The 14,156-nt window shown below is 40.6% G+C and overlaps 1 protein-coding gene across 6 annotated transcripts in view; it reads right to left on the bottom strand.

Moving 5' to 3' along the window:
* The window catches only part of VAMP7 (vesicle-associated membrane protein 7), a 45,715-nt gene that overhangs the window by 5,045 nt on the left and 26,514 nt on the right, over positions 1-14,156 (bottom strand). For 5 of the 6 annotated variants that reach the window (XM_011927773.1, XM_011927772.1, XM_011927776.1 and 2 more), the window contains one exon: positions 6,701-6,768. The exons of the other annotated variant lie outside the window; for it this stretch is intronic. In XM_011927773.1, the coding sequence (XP_011783163.1) occupies positions 6,701-6,768 (68 nt within the window). The remainder of the gene's footprint in view (positions 1-6,700; positions 6,769-14,156) is intronic. 6 annotated transcript variants of the gene reach the window in all.

The raw sequence follows: 14,156 nt of genomic DNA, 5'->3' as shown, positions 1-14,156 counted from the left end.
CAGGATGGTCTCGATCTCCTGACCTCGTGATCCGCCCGTCTCGGCCTCCCAAAGTGCTGGGATTACAGGCTTGAGCCACCGCGCCCGGCTGTGCTGGTTTTCAAGGAGAATGCTTTCAGCTTTTTCCCATTTAGTACGATATTGAAACTTTGCCTTTGTTTTTACTACCATTTGGTACACGTGGATTGTGAGGATTGGAAACAATATATGAAACACCTAACTTGGCACCGAGTAGGCACCCAATAAATGGAAGATGTTGATATTGTTAGGCATGTGCTGATAGCTGATGTTAACTTTATAAATCAGTCTTTATGTTTAACAAAAATGGGGCATAATAACAAGGAAGAGAAAGGTGTGCAAAGTTATATGTAGACCAAGTGGGTGCTGTGGTCATTCTTGCCGGAGGCTACAGAGGCTTGTCTTACTTCATTCAGGCTGCTATAACAAAATATCATAAACTGCCTATAAATAATAGAAATGTATTTCTCACAGTTCTGGAGGCTGAGAATTCCATGATCAACATGCTGGCAGATTTAGTGTCTGGTAAGGGACGATTTCCTGGTTCATAGATGGTACCTTCTTGCTTTGTCCTCACATGGTAGAAGAAACAAATGGGTTCCCTTGGGTCTCTTTTATAAGGGCAATAATTCCATTCATGAGCGTTCTACCCTCCTGACCTAATCACCTCCCAAAGGTATCACCTCCCAGTACCATCACCTTGGGGGTTAAGATTTCAACATATGAATTTCAGGGGGACATAAATACTCAGACCATAGCAGCAGTCTGGGAGGGCTTCAGGCCCAGAAAAGAGCCAGGGGAGGACTCCAGACAAAGTTTCATCCAACCTCTTCCCTTTATTTTTTATTTATTTTTTTTGAGATGGAGTTTTACTCTTGTTGTCCAGGCTGGAGTGCAATGGCAGCATCTCAGCTCACCGCAGCCTCCACCTCGTGGGTTCAAGTGATTCTCCTGCCTTAGCCTCCCAAGTAACTGGGATTACAGGTGCATGCCACCACACCAAGCCAATTTTTTTTTTTTTTTTTTGGTTTTGTAGAGATAAGGTCTCACTTTGTTGCCCAAGCTGGTCTTGAACTTCTGGATTTTAGAGATCTTTTGGCTTTGGTCTCCCGACATATTAGGATTATAGGTATGAGCCACCATGCACAGCCTTGATTTATTTTTCTAATAGATTGTAATCTAGATAGTAACAATGTGATTTAGGGTGGGGGAAAAGACACTCCAGAAAAAAAAAACTATGTGATTTAGGAGGCTGTGGATCACAGCCAGTGGAGCTGGAGATTGAGATCAAGCCAGAGGGCAGTCAGTCAATAATGCCTACATAATAAAACCCCTGTTGGGCAACGCTCTGTACATTTTGTCACACATTGATGCCAAGAGAGTAATGTGTCCTGACTCCATGGGAAGAGGACAACAGAAGCTCTACATTTGGTATCCTCCCAAACTCCACCCTATGCACTTTTTCCCTTGGCTGGTCTTACTATGTAAAATTTGCCTGTAATAAACCATTAACTGTGAGTATAACAGTGTTCATGGAGTATTATAAATCCTTCTAATGAACTATCAAATCTGAGGGTGGTTTGGGGAATCCCCAAACTTGCAGTTGGTGTCATAAGTGAGGGTGGACTTGAGTAAACTGTACAGTTGTTCATGCCATGGCTCCATCACGAGTGGATGGCTTGACTGAGATCCTGTTGCTCTGCCCCTCTGTGTTGCCAATCAATTTAGCCTTGAGACCTCATTAAGTTCTTTAAGCCATAGTACCTTTTTAACCTCTTTCCATCCAACATGGGACAAGAATATCTGGGAATAAGCCTCCCCAGTGACATGGGATACACTTACATCTAAAATGCTAATCATCAATGCTTTCAGAAGAGAAAAATTTTGATCAAAAGGGGGAAATGAGAAAAGAAAAACAGCTCAGAGCAGCCTGAGCTATGTGAGGTACATAAAATTTATCAGGCCCAGAAGACATGAGTATGGGGACTTCAGTCACACCCCCCACACAATGCCCAGAGGGGCAACTGTTTAAAGGCATTTTGTTGCTGACTAGCTCCCTCAACCATTATCTTCATGTTCCTGGAATCTGTGATAAAAAAGGACAATGTATAGCCAATCCATAGCTTATGTTATTTTAATGTAAATTCTTGGTAAACAAATTAGATACTGCCTCTCCTTTTTTCCTTTAAAAACCTACTTGTAACGGCTGCTAATTAGAACACATATTCAGAGCAACTTGAATCTATGCTTCTGGGTTGCAGTCCTCAAACTTGGCCCAAATAAAAAACGTGTAAGCTATAGAGTTGTTGAACTCCTTAGATGCCTAAACTCTTCATGCACTGAAATGCGGCAATATTCAGAGAATTCTGAGAGAAAATGATCTTAACCCTAGACTTCTACACCAGTCAAAACATTGTTCAAATATGAGACCAAACTAACGCTTTTGTTCTTGAAGGGATTATCACCCACAAACTCATATGAAGAAAATGTGTGAGGATATACTACAAAGACTAATTCACAATACATAATTCAAGAAAGAGGAAGATGATGTACATGAGAACAAGCAGTGAGGAATGAAACTAATAAATCCGAACATAGTTGTGTGATTCAACAGGTTGTAATGGAGATTCCTCCACCATCCTCAGGTCAACACCTGAACACTGACAAACCACCTGTTTAAAACAAGTTCACCTATAAAGAACAATTGTTAGATGTTGCCCAAAGATATGCCCATGTCCTAATCCCTGTGAATGTGACATATGTGATATTATCTGGAAAAGGGGTCTTTACAGATGTGATTATGTCAAGAATCTTGAGATGAAGAGCGTATCCTGGATTATACATATGAGCCCTAAATGACATCACAAATGTCTCTATAGAAGGAAAGTAGATGGAGACTTGACACACATGCAAAGAGAAGGTAATGTGAACATGGAGGCAGAGACTACAATGATACAGCCACAAGTCAAGAAATACTGGCAGCCACCTGAAGTTGGAAGAGGCTCTCCTAGAGCCTCTGGAAGGAGTGTAGCCCTGCTAACACCTTAATTTCAGCCCAGTTAAACTAATTTTGAACTTCTGAAATCCAGTAGTGGGAGAAAATAAATTTTTGTTGTTTTAAGGCACCAGATTTGTGATAATTTGTGATAGCAGCTACAGAAAGCTAATAACCATATATAAAAAGTTGAAAACCAAATATAAAAAGACACTCTTAAAACCAGCCAAAGGGGGCCAGGTGTGGTGGCTCATGCCTATATTTCCAGCACTTTGGGAAGCCAAGGTGGGAGGATCACTTGAGCCTGGGAGTTTGAGACCAGCCAGAGCAACATAGGGAGACCCCTGTTTCTAAGAAAAATTTTAAAAATTAGCTAAGTGTGATGGCGTATGCCTGTGGTCCTACTTGGCTGGCTGAGGCAAGGCAGGAGGATCACTTGAGCCCAGGAGGTGGAAGCAGCAGTAAGGCATGATCATGCGCCTGCACTCCAGCCTGGGTGACAGAGAGAGACTCTAACAATACCAAAAACAGCCAAAGGTGGGGTAAGAATCATTATTTTTCAAGTAAGAGTAAGAGAGATGACAATCTCTCCAAGAACATATGAAAGCCAAAAAAAAAATGGAATGGCATTTTTAAAGCACTAAAAATTTTTTTTTTAATTGACATTGTGAAAAACTAAAAAACTATAAAGTATTCTTCAAAAAAATGATGAAACAGATTTTCAGACAAAAGCTTAGAGAATCTCTCATCAGGATCAACATTGTAACAAACAATAAAAGAACTTCTTCAGTTTGAAGCAAAAAAAATCGTACATGGAAACAGAACTGCAGAAAACAATAAAGAACAACAGAAAGAATTGCAGGCCTATCTCCTTTTATTGTACTTCATGTTATCGCACTTCATGGATACTGGCTTTTTTTGTTTTTTTGTTTTTTTTCAAATCAAAGGTCTGTGGAAACTCCATGATGAGACTATCAGCACCATTTTTCTGGTGTTTTTTTATGCTTGGCCTGTACTTTTTGTTTCTTTTTATTATTATTATTATTATTATACTTTAAGTTCTGGAATACATGTGCAGAACATGCAGGTTTCTTATATAGGTACGTATGTGCCATGGTGGTTTGCTGCACCCATCAACCCATCATCTACATTAGATATTTCTCCTAATGCTCTCCCTCCCCTAGCCCCTGACTCCCCGACAGGCCCGAGTGTGTGATGTTGCCCTCCGTGTGTCCATGTGTTCTCACTGTTCGGCTCCCACTTATGAGTGAGGACATGCGGCAGCACCATTTTTCTAACAGCATGTGGTCACTTCATGTCTGCGTTTTGGTACTTCTCATAACATTTCAAACTTTTCATTATTTTCATTCTATCTGTTATGACGATCTGTGACCTTTTGATGTTACTATTGTGATTGTTTTAGGGTGCCATAAACTGTGCCTATATAAGATGACGGAGCTAACTGATAAATGCTGACCAGCTATTCTCTTATCTCTCTCTGTCTCAGGCCTCCCTATTTGCCGAGACACAATATTGAAAATTGGCCAATTAATAACCTTACAATGGCATCTATGAATTCAAGTGAAAGGAAAAGTCACACATCCCTTGCTTTAAATCAAAAGATAAAAATAATTAAGCTTAGTGAGTAAGGCATGTTGAAAGCTGAGATGGGTCTAAAGTTAGGTGTCCTGTGACAAACAGTTAACCAAGTTGTGAATGCAAAGGAACAGTTCTTGAAGGAAATTAGGAGTGCTACTCTAGTGAACACACACATAAGAAAGCAAAACAGCCTTACTGCTGACATGGAGAATGTTTCAGGGGTCTGGATAGAAGATTAAACCAGCCATAACATTTCCTTAGGCCAAAACCTAATCCAGAGCAAGGCCCTAACTCTTCAACTCTATGAAGGCTGAGAGAGGCGAGGAAGGTGCAGAAGAAAAGTTTAAAGCTAGCAGAAGTTGGTTCATGAGGTTTAAGGAAAGAAGCCACCTTTATAACATGAAAGTACAAGGTGAAACAGCAAGTGCTGACAGAGAAGCCACAGTAAGTTATCCAGGAGACCTACCTCAGATTGATAGAGGTGGCTATACTAAACAACAGATTGTTTTCAATGTAAACAAAACACCGTTCTTTTGGAAGAAGATGCCATCTAGGACTTTCATAGAGAGAAGCCAATACCTGGCTTCAAAGCTTCAAAGGATAAGCTGACTTTTATTAGGGACCAATGCAGCTGATGACTAAGCTGAAGCCAATGGTAATTTACCATTCTGAAAATCTAGGGCCCTTAAGAATTATGCTAAATCTACTCTGCCTGTGCTCTTGAAATGGAACAACAAACCTGGAAGATTACAGGATGGTGTACAGAAGATCTGTGGAGATCTGCTGCTCAAAAAGAAAAGATTCCTTTCAAAGTATTCCTGCTCATTGACAATGAACCTAGTCACTCAAGAGCTCTGATGGAGACCTATGAGGAGACAAATGTTGGTTTCATGCCTGTGTGAAAGGAAAATAAATCTTGGGGCCCCCAAATCACTAAGCTAAAGGGAAAAGTCAAGCTGGGAACTGCTTATGGCCAACCTGCCTCCCATTCTATTCAAAGTCACCTTTCTGCTCATTGAGATAAATGCGTACCTGATTGCCTCCTTTGGAGAGGTTCATCAGAAACTCAAAAGAATACAACCATTTGTCTCTTACCTATCTAAGACCTGGAAGCCCCTTCCCCACTTCGAGTCTTCCTGCCTTTGCTTCGAGTTGTCCCGCCTTTCCAGGCTGAACCAATGTTCATCTTGCATATGTTGACTGATGTCTCATGTCTCCCTAGAATGCATAAAACCAAACTGGGCTCTGACCACCTTGGGCACATGTCGTCGGGACCTCCTGAGGCTGGGTCACGGGTGTGCACTCTCAACTTTGGCAAAATAAACTTTCTAAATCGACTGAGACCTGTCTCAGACTTTCGGGGTTCACACCTGCTAATACAACATCCATTCTGCTGCCCATGAATCAAGGAGTGATTTCAACTTTCAAGTCTTATTATTTAAGAAAAACATTTAGTATAGCTGCCATAGATAATGATTCCTCTGATAGATGTGGGCAAAGTAAAGTGAAGACTTTCTAGAAAGGATTCGTCATTCTAGATGCCATTAAAAACATTCATGATTCGTGGGAGGAAGTCAAAATATAAACATTAACAGGTGTTTGCAAGAAGCTGATTACAACCCTCACAAATGATTTTGAGGGGTTCAAGACTTCAGTGGAGCAAGTAACTGCACATGTGGTAGAAACAGAAGAGAACTAGAATTAGAACTGGAGCCTGAAGACATGACTGAACTGCTGCAGTTTCTTATAAAACTTTAATGAATGAGGAGTTGTTTCTTATGCATGGGCAAGGAAAATGAGATGGCAACTACTCCTGGTGAAGATGCTGTGAACACTGTTGAAATGACAACAAAAATTTAGAAAATTATATCAACTCAGCTGTAGCAGGATTTGAGAGGACTGACTTCAATTCTGAAAGAAGTCCTATTGTCGGTAAATTGCTATCAAACAGCAACACATACTACAGAGAAATCTTTTGTGAAAGAGTCAATCAATTTTTGAATTCAAGGCATTTCCCAATTATATTAGCCATCATCCATACTTTCTCCACTTTACGTCCTGAAAAATATTATCAGATTCCACACTTACAGAATCCACGAGATTTTCTGTTTTGTCAATCAATAATTCCAATCTTTCTCCTCGCTGAGCTACCAGATCTGAAAATATTGGAAAAATAGAAAAGGTCAAGTTTTACATTACATATGTGCTATCGTTACCTTTGTTTTAATTCAAATCTGATATAACTTACAACTGGTATTCTTGACAGCTCATATTTACTACAGAAGTACTTATGCCTTTAAGTATATGCATGCAGAATAAAATAAATTTTTTTAAAACATAAAATTTTAAAAATATAACTTAATGAATACACTGTCTTGGGGCCAAAGGACAGGCATGCTTCACCCACTGGTGACACCACTCGAAAACAAGGACTAGTCCACCTGGAGTCCCCATGCCCAGCAAAACTTCACCACAGCCTCTATAACAACTACACCCTGAGCCACTAATAAAAATACAGACATGGTTGATGCTGTTTATAGCTAAAGAAATTATACAAACTACACTACTGAATGTACTCATAATCAAAGTCAAAGTGCCCTGCCCAACCAACACCATAGATACATCCTCAGGAAAAAGTCCTTGCATATTAAAGCAAATCTAAACATTGGAAGAAGTGACCATAGAAATATTATTAACAACTATACGCTAATAAACTGGAAAACCTAGAAGAAATGGATAAATCCCAGGACCCATACAACCTACCAAGACTGAATGAGGAAGAAATAGAAAACCTGAACAGGCCAGTAATGAGTAATGGGATTGAATCAGTAATAAAGTCTCCCAACAAAACCAAAACAATGCCCAGAATCAGCTGGCTTCACTGCAGAACTCCATGCAACTTACAGAGAAGAACTAACATCACTTCTCAAACTATGCCAAAAAGTTCAAGAGGAGGGAATTCTCTCTAACTCATTCTGTAAGGCCAGCATTACCCCGATACCAAAACCTGACAAGGACTCAACAAAAAAACAAAACTGCAGGACAACATCCCTGATGATCACAGATGCAAAAATCCTCAATGAAATACTAGCAAACCAAATCAAACATCACATCAAAAAGATAATACACCATGATCAAGTGGGATTTATCCCAGGGATGCGATGATGATTCAATGCATGCGAATCAATAAACATGAAACATTCCATCAACACAATGAAGAACAAAAGCCACATGATCACCTTAATAGATGCAGAGAAAGCATCTGATAAAAAAAGCATGTGATAAAATTCAACATCTCAGGGTGGTTGGCAAGATGACCAAACAGGAACAGCGCTGGTCTGCAGCTCCCAGTGACATCAATGAAGAAGGTGAGTGATTTCTGCATTTCCAACTGAGGTACCCGGTGCATCTCATTGGGACTGGTTAGACAGTGGGTGCAGCCCACAGAGGGCAAGCCAAAGCAGGGTGGGGTGTTGCCTCATCCAAGAAGCACAAGGGGTCGGGGAACTCCCTCCCCTAGCCAAGGGAAGCCGTGAGGGACTGTGTCATGAGGAACGGTGCGCTCCAGCCCAGATACTACGCTTTTCCCACAGTCTTCGCAATCTGCAGACCAGGAGATTCCCTTGGGTGCCTATGCCACCAGGGCCCTGGGTTTCAAGCACAAAACTGGGTGGACATTTGGGCAGACACTGAGCTAGGTGCGGGAGATTTTTTTTGTACCCCAGTGTTGCCTGGAATGCCAGCGAGGCATAACTGTTCACTCCCCTGGAAAGGTGGCTGAAGCCAGGGAGGCAAGTGGTCTAGCTCAGCATATTCCACACCCACGGAGCCCAGCAAGCTAAGATCTACTGGCTTGAAATTCTTGCTGCCAGCATAGCAGTCTGAAGTTGACATGGGACACTCGAGCTTGGTGAAGGGAGGGGTGTCTGCCATTACTGAGGCGTGAGTAGACAGTTTTCCCCTCACTGTGTAAACAAAGTGGCCAGAAAGTTTGAACTGGGCAGAGCCCACGGCAGTTCCCCAAAGTCGCTGTAGCCAGACTGCCTCTCTGGATTCCTCCTCTCTGGGCAAGGCAATCTCTGAAAGAAAGGCAGCAGCCCCAGCCAGGGGCTTATAGATAAAACTCCCATCTCCTTGGGACTGAGCACCTGGGGGAAGGGGTGGCTGTGGGCTCAGCTTCAGCAGACTTAAACGTTCCTGCCTGCCAGCTCTGAAGAGAGCAGCAGCTCTCCCAGCACAGCGCTCAAGCTCTGCTAAAGGACAGACCGCCTCCTCAAGTGGGTCCCTGAGTTCCGTGCCTCCTGAATGGGAGATATCTCCCAGCAGGGATTGACAGACATCTCATACAGGAGTGCTCCAGCTGGCATCTGGCAGGTGCCCCTCTGGGATGAAGCTTCCAGAGGAAGGAACGGGCAGCAATCTTTGCTATTCTGTAGCCTCCACTGGTGATACCCATGCAAATAGGGTCTGGAGTGGACCTCCAGCAGACTCCAGCAGACCTGCAGCAGAAGGGCCTGTTAGAAGGAAAACTAACAAACAGAAAAGAGTAGCATCAACATCCACAAAAAAGACGTCCACACAGAAACCCCATCCGCAGGTCACCAACATCAAAGACCAAAGGTAGATAAATCCACGAAGATGAAGAAAAACCAGTACAAAAAGGCTGACAATTCCAAGAGAACAAACTGGATGGAGAATGAGTTTGATGAATTGACAGAAGTAGGCTTCAGAAGGTGGATAACAACAAACTCCTCTGAGCTAAAGGAGCATGTTCTAACCCAGTGCGAGGAAACTAAGAACCTTGAAAAAAGGTTAGAGGAATTGCTAACTAGAATAACCAGTTTAGAGAAGAACATAAATGACCCGATGGAGCCGAAAAACATGGCACAAGAACTTTGTGAAACATACACAAGTATCAACAGCTGAACTGATCAAGTGGAAAAAAGGATATTAGAGATTGTAGATCAACTTAATGAAATAAAGCGTGAAGACAAGATTAGAGAAAAGATAATGAAAAGGAATGAACAAAGGCTCCAAGAAATATGGGACTATATGAAAAGACCAAACCTATGTTTGATTGGTGTACTTGAAAGTCACAGGGAGAATGGAAGCAAGTTGGAAAACATTCTTTAGGATATTATCCAGGAGAACTTTCCCAACCTAGCAAGACAGGCCAACATTCAAATTTGGGAAATACAGAGACCACCACAAAGATACTCCTCGAGAAGAGCAACCCCAAGACACATAATTGTCAGATTCACCAAGGATGAAATGAAGGAAAAAATGTTAAGGGCAGCCAGAGAGAAAGGTCGGGTTACCCACAAAGGGAAGCCCATTAGACTAACAGCGGACCTCTCAGCAGAAACCACACAAACCAGAAGAGAGTGGGGGCCAATATTCAACATTCTTAGAGAAAAGAATTTTCAACCCAGAATTTTATATCCAACCAAACTAAGCTTCATAAACGAAGGAGAAATAAAATCCTTTACAGACAAGCAAATGCTGAGAGATTTTGTCACCACCAGGCCTGCCTTACAAGAAGTCCTGAAGGAAGCACTAAATATGGAAAGGAAAAACCAATACCAGCCACTGCAAAAGCATACCAAACTGTAAAGACCATCAACACTATGAAGAAACTGCATCAACTAACGAGCAAAATAACCAGCTAGCATTATAATGACAGGATCAAATTCACACACAACAATATTAACCTTAAATGTAAATGGGCTAAATGCCTCAAATAAAAGACACAGACTGGCAAATTGAATAAAGAATCAAGACCCATCTGTGTGCTGTATTCAGGAGACCCATATCACGTGCAGAGACATACATAGACTCAAAATAAAGGAACAGAGGAATATTTACTAAGCAAATGGAAAGCAAAAAACAAACAAACAAACAAACAAAAAGCAGGGGTTGCAATCCTAGTCTCTGATAAAACAGACTTTAAACCAACAAAGATCAAAAGAGACAAAGAAGACCACTACATAATGGTAAAGAGATCAATGCAACAAGAAGAGCTAACTATCCTAAATATGTATGTACCCAATACAGGAGCACCCAGATTCATAAAGCAAGTTCTTAGAGACCTACAAAGAGACTCAGACTACCACACAATAACAGTAGGAGACTTTAACACCCCACTGTCAATATCAGATCGAGACAGAAAATTAACAAGGATATTAAGGACTTGAACTCAGCTCTGGACCAACAGGACCTAATAGACATCTACAGAACTCTCCAAGCCAAATCAACAGAATATACATTCTTCTCAGCATCACATCACACTTATTCTAAAATTGATCACCTAAATGGAAGTAAAACACTCCTCAGCAAATGCAAAAAATGGAAATCATAACCAACAGTCTCTCAGACCACAGTGCAATCAAATTAGAACTCAGGATTAAGAAACTCAATCAAAACTGCACAGGGAAAATGAACAACCTGTTCCTGAATGACTACTGGGTAAATAATGAAATTAAGGCAGAAATAAATAAGTTTTTTGAAACCAATGAGAACAAAGACACAACGTGCCAGAATCTCTGGGACAGAGCTAAAGCAGTATTGAGAAGGAAATTTATAGCACTAAATGCTCACAGCAGAAAGTGGGAAAGACTTAAAATCGACACTCTAACATCACAATTAAAAGAACTAGAGAAGTAAGAGCAAACAAATTCAAAGCTAGCAGAAGACAATAACTAACTAAGATCAGAGCAGAACTGAAGGAGACAGAGACATGAAAAACCCTCCAAAAAGAATCAATGAATCCAGGAGCTGTTTTTTGAAAAGATTAACAAAACAGACTGCTAGGAGACTAATAAAGAAGAAAAGAGAAAAGAATCAAATAGACACAATAAAAAATGATAAAAGGGATATCACCATTGATCCCAGAGAAAAACAAACTACCATCAGAGAATACAATAAACACCTCTACGCAAGTAAACTAGAAAATCTGGAAGAAATGCGTAAATTCCTGGACACATACACCCTCCCAAGACTAAACCAGGAGGAAGTAGAATCCCTGAATAGAACAAGAACAAGTTCTGAACTTGAGGCAGTAATAGCTTACGAACCAAAAAAAGTCCAGGACCAGAAGGATTCACAGCCGAATTCTACCAGAGGTATAAAGAGGAGCTGGTACGATTCCTTCTGAAACTATTTCAAACAACAGAGAAAGAGGGACTCCTCCCTAACTCATTTTATGAGGCCAGCATCATCCTGATACCAAAACCTGGCAGAGACACAACAAAAAAAGAAAATTTCAGGCCAATATCCCTGATGAACATCGATGTGAAAATCCTCAATAAAATACTGGCAAACCGAATTCAGCAGCACATCAAAAAGCTTATCCACCACGATCAAGTGGGCTTCATCCCTGGGATGCAAGACTGGTTCAACATATGCAAATCAATAAATGTAATCCATCAAAAGAACCAATGACAAAAACCACATGATTATCTCAACAGATGCAGAAAAGGCCTCTGATAAAATTCAACACTGCTTTATGCTAAAAACTCTCAATAAATTAGCTACTGATGGAACGTATCACAAAATAATAAGAACTACTTATGAGAAACCCACAGCCAATATCATACTGAATGGGCAAAAGCTGGAAGCATTCCCTTTGAAAACCAGCACAAGGCAAGGAGCCCTCTCTCACCACTCCTATTCAACATAGTATTGGAAGTTCTGCCCAGGGCAATCAGGCAAGAGAAAGAAATGAAGGGTATTCAAATAGGAAGAGAGGAAGTCAAATTGTCTCTCTTTGCAGATGACATGATTGTATATTTAGAAAACCCCATCGTCTCAGTCCAAAATCTCCTTAAGCTGATAAGCAACTTCAGCAAAGTATCAGAATGCAAAATCAATGTGCAAAAATCACAAGCATTCCTATACACCACTAAAAGACAAACAGAGGGCCAAATTATGAGTGAATTCCCATTCACAATTGCTACAAAGAGAATAAAATACCTAGAAATACAACTTACAAGGGATGTGAAGGACCTCTTCAAGGAGAACTACAAATCACTGCTCAAGGAAATAAGAGAGGACACAAATGAATGTAAAAACATTCCATGTTCATGGAGAAGAAGAATCAGTATCGTGAAAATGGCCATATTACCCAATGTAATTTATAGTTTCAATGCTATCCCCATCCAGCTACCATTGACTTTCTTCACAGATTTAGAAAAAACTACTTTAAATTTCATTTAGAACCAAAAAAGAGCCCATATAGCCAAGACAATCCTAAGCAATGAACAAAGCTGGAGACATCACGCTACCTGACTTCAAACTATACTACAAGTTTACAGTAACCAAAATAGCATGGTACTTGTACCAAAACAGAGATGTAGACCAATGGAACAGAACAGAGGCCTCAGAAATAACACCACACATCTACAACCATCTGATCTTTGACAAACCTGACAAAAAAAAGAAATGGGGAAAGGATTCCCTATTTAATAAATAGTGTTGGGAAAACTGGCTAGCCATATGCAGAAAACTGAAACTGGACCCCTTCCTTACACCTTATACAAAAATTAACTCAAGATGGATTAAAGACTTAAACGTAAGACCTAAAACCATAAAATCCCTAGAAGAAAACCTAGGCAATACCATTCAGGACATAGGCATGGGCAAACACTTCATGACTAAACACCAAAAGCAATGACAACAAAAGCCAAAATTGACAAATGGGATCTAATTAAACTAAAGAGCTTCTGCACAGCAAAAGAAACTATCATCAGAGTGAACAGGCAACCTACAGAATGGGAGAAAATTTTTGCAATCTATCCACCTGACAAAGGGCTAATATCCAGAATCTACAAGGAACTTAAACAAATTTACAAGAAAAAAACAACCCCATCAAAAAGCGTGTGAAGGGTATGAAAAGACACTTCTCAAAAGAAGACATTTATGTGGCCAACATATGAATAAAAGCTCATCATCACTGGTCATTAGAGAGATGCAAATCAAAACCACAATGAGATACCCTCTCACACCAGTTAGAATGGCGATCATTAAATGGCAATCATTAAAAAGTCAGGAAACAACAGATGTTGGAGAGGATGTGGAACAGGAACGTTTTTACACTGTTGGTAGAAGTACAAATTAGTTCAACCATTGTCGAAGACAGTGTGGCGATTCCTCAAGGATCTAGAACCGGAAATACCATTTGACCCAGCAATCCCATTACTGGGTGTATACCCAAAGGATTATAAATCATTTTACTATAAAGACACATGCACACTTATGTTTACTGCAGCACTATTCACAATAGCAAAGACTTCAAACCAACTCAAATGCCCACCAATGATAGACTGGATAAAGAAAATGTGGCACATATACACAATGGAATACTATGAAGCCATAAAAAAGGATGAGTTCATGTCCTTTGCAGGGACATGAATGAAGTCAGAAACCATCATTCTCAGCAAAGTAACAAAGGAACAGAAAACCAAACACTGCATGTTCTCACTCATAAGTGGGAATTCAACAATGAGAACACATGGACACAGGGGCCTGTTGTAGGGTAGGGGGGCTG

Source organism: Colobus angolensis, unplaced genomic scaffold (genome assembly GCF_000951035.1).
Source record: "Colobus angolensis palliatus isolate OR3802 unplaced genomic scaffold, Cang.pa_1.0 Scaffold744, whole genome shotgun sequence".
NCBI classification, from domain to species: Eukaryota; Metazoa; Chordata; class Mammalia; order Primates; family Cercopithecidae; genus Colobus; species Colobus angolensis.
The sequence above is the reverse complement of the archived record's forward strand: the minus strand, read 5'-3'. Positions and strand labels throughout refer to the sequence as shown.